Source organism: Crinia signifera, chromosome 4, assembly GCF_055691185.1.
Source record: "Crinia signifera chromosome 4, ASM5569118v1, whole genome shotgun sequence".
In the NCBI taxonomy this organism is placed as follows: domain Eukaryota; kingdom Metazoa; phylum Chordata; class Amphibia; order Anura; family Myobatrachidae; genus Crinia; species Crinia signifera.
In genome coordinates, this window is record NC_139220.1 from 102,010,329 (window position 1) to 102,022,609 (window position 12,281).

Here is a 12,281-nt window from a genome sequence, read left to right on the forward strand (position 1 = left end):
CAAAAATTGGGGGGACATTTAAGGGTTAATTGGGGCTATTTGGGCTCTGTAGCCCATTTAACATTGATTCCTATGGGAAAATCGCGGGCATTGAGGCATTTAACGCTAAAATCGCGGTCAATCAGGCTTTTTAAAATTGTTCTCTATGGGAAAATCGCGGTAATCGCGGGTACCCGATTTTGATGTACCCGCGATTTACCCGCGATGCCCGCGATTACCGCGATTTTACCCGCGATGCCCGCGATTTCAATCGTGGGCGCCGTTCTAGGTAAAGAGTACCGAAAAAGCACCCCAAAATCTGTGCCCCAATTTCTCCCGAGTACGGCAATGCCTCACATGTGACCAAAAAATACCAGTTGGGTGCATGGCAGGACTCAGAAGGGAAGGAGTGATTTTTGGATTTTGCGGCTCAGATTCTGGTGGAATGAATGGTGGGTGCTATGTGGCATTAGCAAGACCCCCGAAGCACGGTGAAATTATGAACCTAATAATCCATAGATGTGTGGTATATTTTAAAACACTCCTTTATACATAGGCCGGGTTTGTCGGGGCAAGTGTCACACTGGAAAATAGTTTGCTTTCTTATTCCCTTTTTATAGCAAACTTTGCACCTTTTTTGTGTCCTGCCCTTTTTTCCAGTGGAGGGGATTTCATCAGGAAAATGCTGCCCTGGTACAATACGGGGGCCAGTACTAGAAGTACTGGGGCCCTCTGCCTGCTGGTTCCCAAATATTAGGCCCTTTATGACTTCCTCTTGAAAGTGCATAAATGTCCCCCTCTGGCCGGTAGAACGGAATAGCACGTAAGCGTTATACAGTGCCATCTGGATGATATACACGGCCAGCTTCTTGTACCAGATTTTTGTTTTCCGCAGGGCACTGTACGGCTTCAGTACCTGATCTGAAAGATCCACTCCACCCATGTACCTATTGTAATCCAGGATACAATTAGGTTTTGAGGTGTGGGTACTGGTACCTCGTACAGGGACGGAGGTGGTACTGTCTCCGTGAATTGTTGTCAGTATAAGGACATCCCTCTTGTCCTTATATTTGACCAACAACATATTTTCGGTGCATATTCCCCTGCTTTCACCCCTTCTCATTACTTGGGCAATGTGCGTTTTTGGGAGGCCTCTTTGGTTCTTGCGCACAGTACCGCAAGCTGCTTTACCTCTTGAACCAAGGGCCTTAAACAGGGGGATGCTGGTGTAAAAGTTATCCACATATAGGTGATAACCTTTATCCAGGAAGAGGTGCACTAAATCCCAGACAATTTTTCCACTAACACCTACGAGGGAGGGGGGGCATTCTGGCGGTTCAATTCTTGAATCCTTCCCTTCATATACCCTAAACCTGTGAGTGTACCCTGAGGTGCTTTCACACAGCTTATACATTTTTATGCCATACCTTGCCCTCTTACTGGGAAGGTACTGGCGGAATTTAACCCTTCCTTTAAAATGTATAAGGGACTCGTCTATGCAAATGAATTTATCTGGGATGTACATGTCTTCAAATTTGGCACTGAAATGATCAATGACCGGCCTGACTTTGAATAGCCGGTCAAAGGTGGGATTATCTCTGGGTGGGCACTGTGCATTATCGTTGTAATGCAAAAATTTAAGGATCGTCTCAAATCGAGCCCAGGGCATGGCCATACGGTAAAATGGGGTGCTGTACAGAACATCTGTACTCCAATATTGCCTAATTTCTGGCTTTTTTACTATGCCCATATGAAACACCAGACCCCAAAACGTCATCATCTCTACTGCATCTACAGGGGTCCACCTAGCAAATGATGACGTGGGGTTTTGAGCAATAAACTGCTGGGCATATAAATTAGTTTGGTCCACCATTAAATTTATAAAATCATCAGAGAAAAATAATTTGAAAAAGTCAATTTCTCTGAGACCTGTGGAATCAAATTGGATTCCTGGCATGGCCAAAAACTCAGGAACCTGGGGCTCAAAATTGTCTGGTGGTGGGGTCCATACGAGATCAATTATTGGGGGGGGGGTCTCAGCTGCTCTACGGGGGCGTCTTTGAGGGGGTCCCTCATCACCAGAGGAGGAAGAGGAGCTTAAGGCGAATCCTTCAAATTCCCCGCTTGCATTACTGGCTGTGTCAGAGTCAGAAGCAAGCATGGCATATGCCTCCTCCGCTGAATAAATTCTTCTGGATGACTGGGATGACATTTGGGATGACATTTGGGATGCCATTTTTATTTTTGTGTTACTGGTAGTGAAATGTTTCAACACGTGTATAGTGTAGGGGGGGGTACAAACTTTATTTCAACCCGGGGGGTATGTAGTGTGTAGTGTGTATGTAGTGCAGAAAAAAAAAATACTTTATACAAAAAAAAAAAATTGAAGGGGTTAAAAAAAAAAAAAAATTGAAGGGGTTAAAAAAAAAATTGAAGGGGTTAAAAAAAAAATTTGAAGGGGTTAAAAAAAAAAAAAAAAAAAGGTCCTGCGCCAAAAATTGAGCACAGATGTTGGTCAGTAACGTCCGTCACTGAACAGCGCTCAAAGGCAACAGGAATTTGATCAAAAAAAAAAAAAATAGATCAAACCTGTGCCGAAAAAGATGATCAGTGATGTACGTCACTGATCAGCGCACAGCGGCCACAGGACACCCACAAAATCACAGTGTGTGTAAAAAAAAAAATTTAAAAAAGACCCCACAGCACACACAAAAAAAAAAAAGGTGATCAGTGATGCGACACTGATTACCAGTGAGGGGCAGCAGGTGCACAACCTTTGGTGCAACTGACAGTGCAACTGGCAGGTATATATAAAAAAAAAAAACCTCTGCACCCCCAAAAAGTTGCTGATCACCTCAGATATAGTGATCAGCACAAAAGGCGGGGGCAGCAGACACAAAATTTAGCACTCTCTATCACTCTCTGTCACTATCTCTCTCTATCTCTCTATCTCTCACTATCTAACACTCTATGACACTGCAGCAGCAGCAGTGACAGGTATATATATATATAAAAAAAAACCTGCGCCCCCAAAAAGTTGCTGATCAGTTAATTTATACTGATCAGCACAAAAGGGGGGGCAGCAGTCAGTTATATAAAAAATATATAGCACAATCTGTCACTATCTCTATCTCTCTCTCTCTATCTCTCTCTATCTCTCTATCTATAACTATCACACTGCAGCAGCACAAAATATAGCACTCTCTGTCACTAGGCCTCTATCTCTCTCTCTCTATCTCTCTCTATCTCTCTCTATCTCTCTCTATCTCTCTCTATCTCTCTCTATCTCTCTCTCTATAACTATATCACACTGCAGCAGCACAAAATATAGCACTCTCTGACACTATCTCTCTCTATCTCTCTCTATCTAACTAACGCTATTACACTGCAGCAGCACAAGTTCACAACACAGGAAGTCACAAGTAACAGGATCCAGGAAGCATCCAGCACACTACAAGCAGTGATGAAGCAGGCAAGATATTTGCAAGGATCAGGTAAGTATTTTGCAAGGTTCTGGTCAGTATATCGCGGCAGCTAGGCACGGTGACCGCACTGCACGCAATTCCAGACCGGAATGGCGTCTGCAGTGCAGTCACCGTTAGTTTAAACCCCCCTCCATGGCTGTGATTGGTCCGTCGGTCCGACGGACCAATCACGGCCTTTGGGGGCGGGCGGGGTGAGGTGGGGTGACACCAGTGTCACCCTTACACCCCGCGGTGATTGGTGCTGTACTTTACAGCACCAATCACCTCCGATCGCGTGTCACCGGCGAACGTTATTCGCCGGTGACACAGAAAACGCTATAATTGGCTGTTCACACTGAACAGCCAATCACAGCGATCGCCGACGGGGGGGCGGCATCGCAGCCCCCCCTGGGCATGCACGGACATGTCTGCTGTCAGGGACAGCAGACATGTTGAAACTGTCACCGCGTCTATAGACGCGGTGACAGTTAAATGCCATGATGTACATTTACGCCATGTGTCGGGAAGTACTTCCCGACCATGACGTAAATGTACGTCAATTGTCGGGAAGGGGTTAATAAAAAAAGGGAAGCTCCTCTTTACTGATAGGGAAGCACCCTATGAATTATATGATACACTTGGCTCACCCCTTGAATTATACATGATACATGGCAGCAACCTTGGAATTCTATGGCACACATGGGGCACCCCTGGAATTATACACAACACTTGGCAGCACCCCTGGAATTATATATGACGTATGGCAGCACCCCTGGAATGATATACAACACATGACAGTACCCCTGGAATTATACGGCACACATGAGGCACCCCTGGAATTATATGGCAGCACTCCTGAATTATATACAACACATGGCAGCACCACTGGAAGTATACAGCAGTTTCGCTGGACTGGACTTTAATGGCAGAAACAATGGACTATTACAGCAGTACCACTGGACTCAATTTGTGCAGCAGTGTCACTGGACTGGACTTATGCAGCAGTATCACTGGACTGGAATTATACAGCAGTATCACTGGACTGGATTTATACAGAAGTACCACTGGACTGGACTTTAAGGCAGAACCACTGGACTGGGCTTTAATGGCAGTACCACTGGACTTTAACGGAATACCTGAACAGTGCTCGGGTATGTACTCTGTCCGGGTGTATTTGGATTTCGGAAATTCAAACCTGCTCACCCCTACATGAGAGGGTCGGGTGTCTTAGGTGAGACGCAAAGTCTGAGACAACACAGACCTGCTCAAAAGGCTGATGGTACAAATTGATGTTTTTGATTTTTTTTTCTGGTTAAGTTTGTGATGCCTATATATTTTTCTCACTTTATTACTACACTACTTAGCTGTAAATTCTAGTAAGCAGGGCTGGACCCAGGTACTGTTCATTGCAATAGAGGGTGCTGGGAGATGCTCATGACCTGCCTTCGGTAATGTCTCTTTTCTGGCATTAGGTGTCGCAAGCTGGGTCGCTACCGGGTTAGAGTTGGGTACAAAATCCCGGGTGCGACTGTGCTTCTAGATTTAAAAGGGTTCTGTGGAGGAGGGGAGCTGCCACAATGTGTCCCCCCCCATCTGCTGCCGCTGCTTCTGTGCTTCTGGCCGCTGTCACCATCGCAAATGAATCCCTGCAGTATCATCCATGCGCAGTATCCCATGGTACTGCGCATGCGCAGAACCCATTTTTGGGGTTGCCCCACAGTGGCTCATAGAGAGGCATCCCGGGGGAAGGGAACACCTCCCAATGGGATGTCCTTGAGTGACTGGCAGGTCGGACTTCCAATAGGACGTCACTGCCAGTCACAGTGAAGCCAGAGCAATCTCACAGACTGCATCTGGCTTCACTTAGGCAGAGAACAGAGGACGAAGTTTGATATGAAACGTGCTAGAGCGGGGTTGGTGACGTCAGCTCTACCTGTGCCCGGCTCTCCCAACCGCGTCTATCCTTGCTTGGAGTCTTCGGCAAGCCACTCTCACTGCTTGTGTAGTCAGCGTGTTTCCGTGTTCCTGCGGCGTCTGGATGGTGGTAGGAGTGTTGCCCGGGGCTATCAATATTGAAACTTGTGGTAACCAGCCCACAGCAGTTACCTATCCGGTACGAGTCTATATTAACCATATGTGCTGTCACAATGTGTTATGTTTTATTAAATACAGTTTTACACTATGAAGCGCTCCTCTGCCTTTGTCTAACACATATATACATATATATAAATACACACATATATATATATTTTTTTAACAACAAGAAAAAGGAGCGCTCCATGGTGTAGTAATCACTTTATAAAATTGCTTTAATACTTAAAAATCCAAGCTGGAATACATAGGAGCGGGTATAACGTACCGCATGTGGCGGTTCACACAACCGCAGATGATATCAGCATATGAAATATTGTATATCCAATACAGCGTATACCACTTTTACACCAGAATGCTGGGTAGGACCAGGGAAATTGAACACAGGAAATTGCCAGGGCATGCCCTGCCTCAGACCCCATTTACACTGTATTTCAATCCGGGTTATTCCCGTGTAATGCCCTTTTGGGCTGTTTGAGATGAGGTCACAAGAAAGGGAAAAGGTAGGAGGTGGGGTCTGCTCCCAGCATTACAGCAAAGATGGCAGACGGAGTAGCTGTGTTTCACTTAGTGCTGTACTTTTCAGCAATAGAAAGTTTGAAGCCGCTTCTCACACTGTGCTACCTGCTGCAGACTTGGAGGAGGAGAGCACAATTCTTGGCTGAGAGGTCTAGATTTCGACCGCCAATATTTGTGCCGTACGAGAGCGCTGATATCATCTAGCCTTACCTCCTTTTTGAGGCTGACAACCATGCGGGATTGCAGGATCTGGGTCAGAGACCGGTGCCACGGAGATGCTTTCATGCAGACCGTGGAATCTTTTTAGGAGGAGCAGTGGATGGCCCACTTCAGGATGTCACGTGCTACCTTTTATTATATATTGGATCTACTTGGACCAGTCCTGACAATGCAGACCACCCACTACTGTCAGCCCATCACCCCAATGCCATTGTAGCCATTGCCCTTTGGTGGTATGCTACCCCTGGAGAGTACTGCACACTCTCCTGTTTGTTTGGAGTCAGGATTGGCAAGGTCTGCAGGATCATTTACCAGGTGACACAGGCCTTTGTGGATACCCTGTACCAGCAGTTCATCTGTTTGCCGGAAGGACAGCACCCACCATCCAAGGCTTCCAGAGGCGTGGTTACCCGCAGTGTGCAGGTGCTATAGATGGGACCCATATCCCCATCATTGCTCCACGTGACAACCTCGCGGACTACTATAACAGAAAGGGGTGGCATTCTGTTATACTTCAGGCTGTTGTGGACCACCAATACTGGTAAGGACATATTTACTGTTTGCTTATTAGGAACCTTTGTAAATGTATTTTTTTAGCTATAACAATTAAAAAATTTTTTATTTGTTTTACAGATGTCTTTATTGGCTGGCCTGGATGTGCACATGATGCTAGAGTGTTTGCTAACTCTCAGCTGTATGAGATTGCTGAGGACAAGCATGGGTGATGGCTGTTCCCTAGACAGGTAAAAATATATTGTACACATTTTTTTTTCTCTGATGGACCAGACTTGCCTGCCTGGTTGTCTCCATGTATGATTGCCTTCACCTGTGGTAAAACACCTTTTTTAGCATTTACAATTAGCTCACTACAGGTGATGGCAATCATACGTGGAGAGGGTCAGGTAGGCAAGTATGTGATGGACCCATGTATTTTTGGAAAGTGCAATTATTCTAGTGTGGTTTAGACGTGATATATTGCTTATCGTAACTATACACTTAAGGCTCCTTTGTATTAATAGTGACAATCTCTATTTTTTTTTTATAGAAATCAGTTTTCATAGATGAGCTGCATACCCTCTACTACATTGGCTCGTGAAGGGATACACACAAAATGTTGAGTTGTCCACAGAAAAGATCACCTGCACCCACACCCTAACTTCTGCTCGTATGGCAGTGGAAAACGCCTTTGGCCGTTTAAAAGGACATTGGCGTTGCCTGATGAAGAGGAACTATGTGGACCTACAATTGATGCCCCGCGTAGTTGCAACCTGCTGTATTCTACATAACATTTGTGAAATACAAAAGACCTGAAGCAGCAGATTATGATGGTGAGCATGATTACAGTGCAGAAAGAATCAGGGCCACCATTGCAGCAAACCTTCCCTCAATGATTTGAAATAAAAAGCAGTTATTCATCTTCCAGTTGTTTGCTTTATTAAAATGAAAATGCACCAAACTGTACATACATTTGACATCTTTTTATATAGATGTTATTCATAATGAAAGACAAAGATGTGAGAGTCCAACTGAGAAAAGAGAACAATTGTAAAACTTTGTGCCCAAAAAAAAACAATCGCATTAGACACTTCCATGCCAAGTGTTATATAAAAATAGCAGTATTGTTTGCCTAAATGTGCTAGTGGCCTTCTTCCACCTGCATGCTAGCAACATTCTGCGGTACTCTTTACCTAGAAGGGCGGCCATCGCGGGCATCGCATGCACTAAAAAATTGCATGCGATGCGACCGACGCGATGCCCGCGATTTCCCATAGGGAACAATGTTAAATGTCCCAATTGACCCGATTTTCCTGTTCAATGTCTCAATTGACCCGATTTTTCCATAGGAAACAATGTTAAATGGGCCACAGAGCCCTAATAGTCCCCCTGAAGTGTGAAATGGCCCCCACAATTGTTAACGCCACCCCACGATCAACGTGAACCCGAAGCGTGGCGAGCGGCGGCGGTACGCGTCCTACGACCTTTTCATACCCCCACTATCCACGTCGGCGTGGAGTTGAGAATAGAAAGTGTGGCGAGCGCAGCGAGCCACCGAGCCCGAAGCTTGGCGAGCGCAGCGGACACCTTCACAGGTATACGCGTCCCCTCGCGGGCTTCACAGCTGTCCGCGTCCCCTCGCGGGGCTCGCCACGCTTCGGGCTCAATTTCTCAATTTCTATTCTCAACTCCACGCTGACGTGGATAGTGGGGGTATGAAAAGGTCGTAGGACGCGTACCGCCGCCCCTCGCGGGCTCGCTGCGCTCGCCACGCTTCGGGTTCACGTTGATCGTGGGGTGGCGTTAACAATTGTGGGGGCCATTTCACACTTCAGGGTGCCTAATTGGCCTCTCTGGGCCATTTAACATTGTTTCCTATGGAAAAATCGGGTCAATTGAGACATTGAACAGGAAAATCGGGTCAATTGGGACATTTAACATTGTTCCCTATGGGAAATCGCGGGCATCGCGTCGGTCGCATCGCATGCGATTTTTTAGTGCATGCGATGCCCGCGATGGCCGCGATTTTTTACTAACGATGCCCACGATCAAAATCGTGGGCGCCCTACTAGGTAAAGAGTACCCATTCTGCAACAGATAATGGGCCTCATCCCATCCCACCCCAACCACAGGTTGTATTTTATTTTACTATGGGAAATGGGTGTAATTATAAAAAATGTCTACTTACAATTCGAGCGTAATGGAGTGCTTTGATTGGGGTGCGCCTTCTGACTGTTTGCTTCCACGACATCATCTATGGCTGTTTGGACACTGTCAGAATGCATCAAAGAATCCATCATCATCACCAAACAGCAGCGGTGAAGCCGGGCTCATGTGTGCTGTCATCTGCGTGGCTTCAGAAGCCGGTGACAATGATGGGGACAGCTGGGAAGCCTGGCTAGTCGTTACGTCATGGCTGTCCTGGCTACTGTCCATCTGGCTGCAATGCGGTACAATGGAGGAGGACAGGGCTACTGGGTTGCAGAGTGCCGTGTTTCCAAATGCACTGTAGCACAGGTCATAGTGCACCCAATTGGGCCTAGCTGCACCGCTTTTATTGCGCTTCTGGTCATTCACTTTGGTGAACTGCTTCCAGAGAGATTTCAGTTTATTCACAACCTGCTGTTGTGTGCAATGGATATCTCTGGGTTCCAGTAACTCCGCAATTTTGCAATACACCACCACGTCCCGAACGGTGCCGGTCATCTAAAGCCGAAATTCCTCATCTGCCCTGATTTGCAGGAGCTCACATACCTCCTTATCAGACCAGTTGGATGTAGTGGACATGATTTATCAATTGCCAAATAGGGGGCCCTTACAAACTTTTGCTATGGGCTTATGAATATCTAGTTATGCCCCTGCTGGTTGGGAACTGCTGGGATGTCCTGATTGGCGCCGCCTGGTATCCCGGGTCTCTGACATGGGGCGGGTGTCCTAAGGATAGCGTGTCCTCCGGCGGGCTGCAGACAAACTGTGGCCTGCCGCTATGAGGGGGAATGGCGGCCGCCAACCAAAGGGAAGGACCTGGCGGCGAGCGGCAGCTTTGTAGTGAAGAAGCAGGGGGTTCTGCGGGGATACAGCGGGCCAGGCCAGGCCCTACCCCTCTGTCAGAGCGCCCGGGACAGTTGTCCTCATAGCACCCCCCTATCGGCGGCCCTGCCTGGGGCCTGCAGCCCATAGGTACGATAACCACAACTGAGTTGTCCTCTATGGCTTTGGCCACTGCTACATTGCCAGTGCGGTACCAAGAATGTTGACTCTTTCTCCAATTACAGTATCTTACACCTAGACACACTATTACTGTATATCGCTCTGCTGAATAACAGATGGTCCTAACAGGGATATATTTAAATGACAGGTTATTAAACAACATAACAGGCTCCTTTTTCTTCACCCCACTATATTAAATAGCACTGTGTGATTAGCAGTAACATTATGTTGTAGACTATAAAAGCAGGTCATAGAAATCCCATGTTGATATACACCTGTTGTGTGTTAGCTTTTGCAGGAGTCTCGGCAGATCTACAATGAATATCTCTCAAGTAGCTCTTTGTGTCCAGTCAATGTGGATCATCAGGCCCTTATCACGGCTGAGATGCTGGAAAATCCATCTCCTAATCTTTTTAAAGCACAACAACTACAGGTTACAATGCTGTATCTTCATTTCTATGACACCACAATAGATATGTTACAGATACTGTACATCAGGGTCACGTGTTCAGTCATGCCTGCTTAAGCAGTCTATATATATATATATATATATATATATATATATATATATATATAAAATATATATATAAAATGTCTAGTGCAGTGGTAGCCAACCCTAGCCCTCGAGAGATACCAACATTTCACATTTTTCAGACAACCTAGCTGCAGCTGCACTCATTAATCACTGACACATTTTAAAAGATACACAGATGGAGCTAATTAGCTCACTTGTGATTCTGTGAGGAGACCTGCAAAACATGCACTGTTGGTAGCTCTCGAGGTCTAGGGTTGGCTACCCCAGGTCTAGTGCATACCTCCTAACTTTCATGTTCATTGAATACGGACACAGGTGCGCGCCCAAAATTATTGGGCGTGGCTAGCCAGAAAGGGTGTGTGGCCTATACAGGCAACTTCCTGTGAGGCCACGCCCCGGTTTGACGCTGTAGGGGCATGGGCCAGAGGCTCTGTGAGCCTCAGGAGAAAGAAAAGAAGAATTGCCCCTGGGATCCCCGACACAATTTTTATTTTCTTCTTTATATTTTCTCATATTTGGAGCCCTTTTCAGAGATCTCCATAAGTTGCTGCATGGGACACAGAACAGGCGGTGAAAAAATTATGCAAATTGCATAATTTTAGCAGCAAATCGTGGCGTTTGGGTGGATTGGGGCAGAGCTTTGAGTCTTCAGTCTTGTCCCCGCCCCCTGACCAGGAGATTTGGTTGTCTTCTCCGGGCTTCTCCCGGAAAGTCAAATTACAAAGTATGGTTTGAGGTGATTGAACCACACCACTGGTCATGCCCACACCCACATCACTAGTAAATTGTGTATACATTAGGTTATCATTACACCATGATGTGAAGTGAATTTAATAATCTGTCTTTGCCCCTTGAGAATTCAGGGGTAGATGTATGAAGCAGTGATAATAGAGGAGAAGTGAGCCAGAGGAGAAGTGGCCCATGGTAACCAATCAGCACTGAAGTAACATCTATAATTTACATAATATAAAATTATATAGAGCCGCTGATTGGTTGCCAATAGACCACTTCTCCTCTGGCTCACTTTCTTCTTATCACTGCATCACACAGTCTCTAATGTGCAGATGTATAAACGGGACATACGGTAGATACATGTCTGTTTGAAATGCAAATAAAATTGTGTGAATGCTCACGCTATAATTTTATCCCATTAGATATACAACCTAATGAAGTTTGACAGCTATGCTCGCTTTGTAAAGTCCCCTCTATATCAAGAATGCATGATGTCAGAGGTGGAGGGACGCCCTTTGCCAAGCCTTACCTCCGATCCTACAGGTTGGAGCTCCAGCTGTTCTGCTGTAACCACTGGAGCAGTGAGGGTAAGAAGGAAGCAATGTCAAATGGACTGTTGCTATTGTCTACTACATAATTATATTAGTTTAACTCATTTACTCACCTTTTTGTTAGGCCATTTTTATTAGATGGATATGGTTGGAAGCCTAAACGATATAATTAATGTGCAGGTCAATGAGAGTACTTAGGGGGTAATTCTGTTGGTGAGGGACTGTGAATGCGAATGGTCTATTATGCGCATATGCAGGCCCCTTTAGCGAATGGCTTCAGTGACTTGCACAGTCGCCGAGCCATTTGCATACATTTGGGCGGGGAGAATGGCGGCAGGGACAGGGATCGCCCATTAGGAACGAGCCTGTGGTTTATGAATGTCTCCATGAAAACGCTGGGCATTCCCATGGCTAAGTGGGTGGGACAATGTCTGCCGGTGGTGGGTGGCTGACGTCACAGGATTTCTGCTAACCGCCCCATCTTCA

General features: G+C 46.1%; 1 protein-coding gene across 2 annotated transcripts in view; it reads left to right on the plus strand.

Moving 5' to 3' along the window:
• The window catches only part of RGS14 (regulator of G protein signaling 14), a 99,551-nt gene that overhangs the window by 42,308 nt on the left and 44,962 nt on the right, over positions 1–12,281 (plus strand). For both annotated transcript variants that reach the window (XM_083182072.1, XM_083182073.1), the window contains 2 exons: positions 10,267–10,410; positions 11,667–11,831. In XM_083182072.1, the coding sequence (XP_083038198.1) occupies positions 10,267–10,410; positions 11,667–11,831 (309 nt within the window). The remainder of the gene's footprint in view (positions 1–10,266; positions 10,411–11,666; positions 11,832–12,281) is intronic.